The 6,718-nt window shown below is 38.4% G+C and overlaps 2 protein-coding genes across 6 annotated transcripts in view; both read right to left on the reverse strand.

Moving 5' to 3' along the window:
- Window positions 1-6,718, reverse strand: part of LOC108317422 (interleukin 18 receptor accessory protein) — a 38,722-nt gene that overhangs the window by 20,116 nt on the left and 11,888 nt on the right. The gene's annotated exons all lie outside the window — the stretch shown is intronic.
- Window positions 12-1,232, reverse strand: LOC108317423 (peroxiredoxin-like 2A). The gene has a single exon (XM_037745467.1). It carries the CDS (start codon window positions 1,195-1,197, stop codon window positions 541-543), a length of 657 nt encoding a protein of 218 aa, XP_037601395.1. The 5' UTR covers window positions 1,198-1,232; the 3' UTR covers window positions 12-540.

Raw genomic sequence — 6,718 nt, forward strand, 5'->3', positions numbered from 1 at the left:
TTTTTTTGAGATAGAGTCTCAGTCACCCAGGCTGGAGTGCAGTGGCCTGATCTTGGCTCACTGCAACCTCTAGCTCCCAGGTTCAAGTGATTCTCCTACCTCAGCCTCCCGAGTAGCTGGGACTACAGGTACACGCCACCACACCTGGCTGGTTTCTTTTTAGTAGAGACAGGGTTTCGCCAAATTGCCCAAGCTGGTCTCGAACTCCTGTTCTCAAGTGACCCGCCCACCTTGGCCTCTCAAAGTGCTAAGATTACAGGTGTGAGCCACCACACCCAGCCCAGCAGTCAATTTTAAGTTTCATATTTTCCAGGTTTTAGCTTAATAATTCTCATTACTTCTTTAGATTTCTGTCAGTTTTGTTTTGGGGCTATTTTGCCTTACTGGGCCTAAACAGAGTATTAAAATACATTCATTATCCATACTAAGAATAGAGTATAAGTGGGTTTCTCACTCCTGAGGGACACAAGTGGAAACAACACATCCCATGAACACAGGTGAATGCCGCTGGTTATCCCTGAGCTGGGTAGTTTCACACAATCATTTTTTCTCTGAGGCCAAAGTCTGTGGTTTGATCATCTTAGCAGCTTCCAGAACAGAAAGTAGGTTTACTTTGTCTCCAAATTCTTTTTCTGGGTGTTCGAGAAGAATGCCCTGCTTTCCTGATCCCACCACAAAAACTCCCCCGAGGACAAAGCCTTCTCCTTCCAGGTTTCCAGAGAAGCCTCCATTCCAGGCTCGGAAGAAGTTGTACCACACTCCCAGACGGATAAATCCCATAAACATCATCTTCCGCCTTTGTGGACCATAGAACTTTTTCTTTTCATACAGGAAGATTTCTCCTTTGAAATAAGGCTGGAAATCCTTCACTTCATTCTTGATGTGCTCCTTTACCACTGCATAGAGGGGGACGCCAAGCTCGTCCAACTTGGGTTTCAGGGAGGACAGATCCGAAACTTCCTCTCTACAGAGGAAACAGCCTGGCCTCCGCACAGCCATAATCACAGCTCCATTTTTTTCCCATAGCTCCTTTGCTTTCAAAGTCCTTGGTTCGTTCTCCAGTGTTTTCAGGTCAATATCCTCCAGGTACTCCAGTGCTGCTTTCTGGGGCTTGGACAGAAACACGTCTGTGTTGGCCAGCAGCAATGCCAAGGCAGCAGCCCCCAGGGCTCCCGCACCAATGGACCACATCCCCATGGTGAAGAAATATGGGTCCTGTCCTGCCGCCGAGGCCAGCCAGCTTCCCTCCAGTCTCTTTTGCCCCGATTTTCAACTAGGAACCTTCTATTGATAGATTTTTTAAAATAATATTTATCTTTTAATGGGAATAGAGTATATTATGGAAATTATTGATAATGGGCTGAATGTCAATTTCTAGTGAAAGTCTTCAATTAATTACTTAACAGATGGTTTATGAACCCTTAGAGAAGGAAGTGATGGTTAATATCCGCCAGCTTGCATTTGCTAACAACAATCATATAAAGGTAATTTCATTGTCCACAGTTAAATAGACTAGAGGTTCAGAGGAATACAGCAGACACAGAGTATCTTCTCTGCAGTGAGTCATTTGGAAAATATTCTCATGATCTCTCTGTTAAACAAAAGGTACATTGTGATCTGAATGATCAGATGTAGGACTTTTGAGTGCCTTTTTAGTTAATTAAGCAATATCCTTGTGTTGTAGATGAATGGATCATATGTAACTAGAAGGATCAATCTGGAGTCAACAGCAGAGCACTCTGCTCCTGGAGCTAGCCTGGTTGATAGTTTTAGCAGGGGCTTGAGTGAGAACATATCATGCATGCTGATCTCATCTACATGCCTCACAAACCTGCATGTGATGTGTAATATGTCAGCATTCAAAATCAGAATTCCAACCTCTTGACACATAGAATGAGCTAAAAACAACAAATTATCATTTAACAGAAATAAATATAAAATCATGAACATAAGTTACAAATTCTACTCTATAAACAAACAAACAAAAAAATAGAGAGAGCTGGCTTGATTTCCGTTTTTGTGAAACAACTTGACTTCCAATTGAGAATAAATCAATCCTACAATGGGGCTGTCCCAAAGCTAAAACAATTGTCGGCTGTGACAATATTCTGTTCTGAAAAAGGAAGGAAATGTTTCCTCTGTTTCATTGTTGGTTAGACAGCATATAGATGATTGTTTTGAACAGGTGTTAGAAAGCTGTCCAGATCATCAGAGTTCTGAAATGTTAATAGTGAGAATAATCAGATGGGCCAATGTATCAACCTTGGAACAGTTTTGAAAAATGTAATAAATTATCTTCTTCCTATTTAGAAACACATTAAATTATCTTCTTCTCAATTTAGAAATACATTAATCTTTGGATCTACCCAGTCTCACCATGCTCAGCAATTCTCCACAGCGCTAGGCCCACAGGGTGCCAAGGTGCCATTTATAAGAACTGGGAAATGAGAAGAAGTATCAGGTATAGGTACAAAATGTCCTTGTGGTTGGGCTCACACCTGTAATCCCAGGACTTTGGGACGCCAACGCAGGGGGATCACCTGAGGTCAGGAGTTCGAGACCAGCCTGGTCAACATGGTGAAACCCCAGCTCTACTAAAGATGCAAAAATTAGCTGGGTGTGGTGGTGCACGCCTATAATCCCAGCTACTTGAGAGGCTGAGGCATGAGAATCACTTAAACCTGGGAGGTGGAGGTTGCAGTGACCCAAGATTGCTCCACTGCACTCCAGCCTGTGTGACAGAGAGAAAGACTCCATCTCCAAAAAAATAGAAATAAAAATAAAAATAACTTCTCTGTGGTTGGCATGATGGCTCACACCTGTAATCCCAGCATTTTGGAAGGCCAAGGCAGGAGGATTGGTTGAAACCATAAGTTTGAAACCAGCCTGAGCAACATAGTGAAACTCCTTCTCCACAAAAATAAATTTTTCAAATTAGCTGGGTGCAGTGGTGTGTGCCTGTAGTCCCAACTACTTGAGATGCTGAGGCTGGAGGATCACTTGAGCCCAAAGTCCGAGACGGCAGTGAGCTGCTATTACACCACTGCACTCCAGCCTAGGCAGCAGAATAAGATCCTATCTCTAAAACAAACAAAAACCTTCCATGCAACATTGGGCTTAAAAGCAACCCAGCAGCCATGTCAGAAGTGTGGCAAGCTAATGTGGCATGAGTGAGATTGTCTTAAACCACCAATGGAAATGTCACTGAAGGCACAAGGCCTACTAACAGAAGATAACAACAATGTCGTCAAAACTCAAATCTTGGTGCCCTAGGCCAGTACAGAAGAGACTTTCCTACTGCCCTTCATTATAATTTGATTTGTTGCAAGATTTGCTTAGCTGAAGACTGTAAAAATGCTGCTACATTAAACGTAACTATTATTTATTTAAGTTGAAGTCTGTTTATGCAAACACTATTTTTTCATTACATTTCTACAACTAGAAAAAGTTAGTGGAAAAATAATAAGGAACTCATTTTAATTCTGACTTTTCAGTCATTAAATATGTTAATTAATGATATAATTATTATAATTATATTATTAATTATTGGTTATTATAATTTAATCTCCAAGCCAGACCCCAGCACTTTCCCACAGTCTTCCTTAGGCCAAGAGGCAAGCACAGGTCAGCAATTACTTGCGGGGGGGCAGCTGGCCTCACCCAGGGCCAAAAGATGAGTGGAAACCCAATCAAGCCTCAATGCTCTGCTTAAGGTTATGCCTGTCCCAGAGGCAAGACCAAGCCCACACACATCTGTGTAGCCTAGCTTCTGCCCCCGCCCATCCCAAATTGCTGAACAGCAACCCCAGATAACTCACTTTGCCTCAGAAGCCTAGCATGTTGTCCTACCCAACTACACATTCTAACAACAATATTTCTCAGCCAGATGTAGGGCATTTGGGTGCCCTTTTAGTTAATTAAGCAATGCCTTCATGTTGTGGATGAATGGAAGGCATAAGGCTATTGCTCTGTGACTACTTCTGATCAGGCAAAGTTCCAGACTATTTGGGAAGACCAGTCTGCAACTTTGCCTGATCAGAGGCAATCACAGAGCCCAGCCAGTGACTCAACCTGACCATAGGGTTCAGAAAGATCTCACTGGAACATGAAGCACAGCAAGCATTTCATTTTACCTCAGAGCGCAGAAAGCAGCCAAGCCCAACTAAAAAACTCAGCACCAAAGTCTGCTTATCTGGGATTGCTACCAACTATCCCATCCGAATCCCAGGCTAGACCAAATAGTGAAGGTCTGCTACCACCAAACAACACCTACAAAGACCAAAAGAGGTGGCTGCTTCCTCAGTTACACAGGCACCAATGCAAGGACTGATGATGATGAAAAATCAAGGAAAAAGGACACCACCAAAAGAAACTAATAAAGTTACCGTAACGAAACCTGAAGAAGTAAAGATCTACAAAATGACTGACAAAACTCCAGAGTAATCCTCTTAAAGAGTTTAGGGAACTCCAAGAAAATATGTATAGAAAATAAAATAAATTTTAAAAACAATTCACAAACAAAGTGAAAAATTTATAAGGCAATTATTAAATGAAGAAAGAGATAGACTGCAATGTAATAATAGTGAGGAACTCGATACCTTAATTTCAACCATGGACAGCTCATTTAATTAAAAAAAAAAGACTTCAAAAATTGGTTTTGAATTATACTTTTGACCAAATTGACTTAACAGACACATACAGAACATTCTATCCAACAGCAGCCAAATACACATCCTTCTCAAGTTCACACAGAACATTTCCCAGGAAAGAAATGTTCAGCTGCAAGGTAAGTCTTAACAATTTTAAGAAAATTGGGTCACAAAGGCATAAAGGTAGAAATCTAAAAACAGAAAATATCTTGGGAAATATGCACATATGCAGGAATGAAACAAAATGCTCCTAAACAACAAATGGGATAAAGAGAAAATAAAAAGGAAGTTAAAAAATATCTTGAGACAAAGAAAAATGAAAATATGATGTACTAAAACATGCGGGATGCAGCAAATGCAGTTCTGAAGGAAATGTATAGCAATGAATGCCTGTATTAGAGGAAAGATTTCAAATAAACGATCTAATGATACACTTAAAGATGCTAGAAAAAGGGTAAAAAATTAAGCTCACAGTTTGCAGAAGAAAGGAAATAACAAAGATCGAAGGAGAAATAAATGAAATCGAGGTTGGAAAAACAATAAGAAGAAATGAATAAAACTAAGAGTTGGTTTATTGAAAAGCTAAAAAGAAGATCAACACTCTTAGCTAGACTAAGAAAAAAGAGAAAACTCAAATAGATAAAATCAGACAAAAGAGGAGACTTTACAACCAATATCGCAAAAATACAAATAATTATAAGAAACTGCTATGAACAATTATATGCCAATAAAATGAATAATCTAAAAGAAACAGATATATTCCTAGACACGTACAACCTACCAAGATTGGATTATAAAGAAATAGAAAATCTAAACAGACAGTAATGAATAAGGAGACTGAATCAGTAATAAGACATCTTCCATCAAGGAAAATTCCATTCCAGATAGCTTCACCGTTGCATTCTACAAAACATTTAAAGAAGAACTAACACCAATATTTCTCAAACTCTTCAAAACAAACAAAATGGTGGGAATACTTCCAAGCTAATTTTATGAAGCCAGCATCACTCTGATACCAAAGCCAGAGATGAGAATTATAAGAAAATTACAGGCCAGTATCCCTGAAAAATACAGATGCAAAAATCCACACTGAAATATTAGCAAACCAAAATTAATCAGACTTTAACAGGATCATTCATCATGATTAAGTAGGATTTATCTCTGGGATGCAAGGATGATTCAACATGCACAAATCAATAAATATGATAGACCACATTAATAAAATGAAAGATAAAAACTATGTGAGTATCTCAATCAATGCAGAAAAAACATTTGACAAAATTTAACACCCTTCATAATAAAAACCCTCAACCAATTAAGCATAGAGGGAATGTACCTCAATACAATAAAGGCCATATATGACAAACCTATAGCTAACATCATACTTAATTGTGAAAAGTTGAAATCTTTTCCTCTAAGATCAGATTAACAATCAAGAATGTGCACTCTCAACCACTTGTTTTCATCATAGTACTGGAAATCCTAGCCAGAGCCATTAAGCAAGAGAAAGAAATAAGAAGAATATTAGTAGCAAACAAGTACAATTGTCTTTATTTGCTGATGACATGATCTCATCTATAGAATACTCTAAAAACTCCACCAAAAAACTGTTAGAAGTGATAAATGAATTTAGTAAAGTTGTAGAATATAAAATCAACATATAAAAATCATTAGTGTTTCCATGTACTGATAATGAACTATCTGCAGAAAAGGAAAATAACAAAGCAAGCCAACTTACCACAGCAGCAAAAAAAGTAAAATAGTTGGATATAAATTTAACCAAGAAAGTAGAAGACCTATATACTGAAAATTATTTAAAATACTGACAAAAGGAATGGAAGAAAACACAAATAAATATAAAGGTGTCCTGTGTTTATAGATTGGAAGAATTAATATTGAGAAAATGTCCTTACTACTCAAAGTGATCTACGCATTCAATGCAAACCCTATCAAAATGTCATTATTTTTTACAGGAATACAAAAAGAAAACTGTCCTTAAATTCACATGAAATCACAAAAGACCCCAAATAACCAAAACGATCTTGAGAAAAAAAAAAAGCACACAAAGT

This window comes from Cebus imitator, unplaced genomic scaffold, assembly GCF_001604975.1.
Source record: "Cebus imitator isolate Cc_AM_T3 unplaced genomic scaffold, Cebus_imitator-1.0 Scaffold202, whole genome shotgun sequence".
Taxonomy (NCBI): domain Eukaryota; kingdom Metazoa; phylum Chordata; class Mammalia; order Primates; family Cebidae; genus Cebus; species Cebus imitator.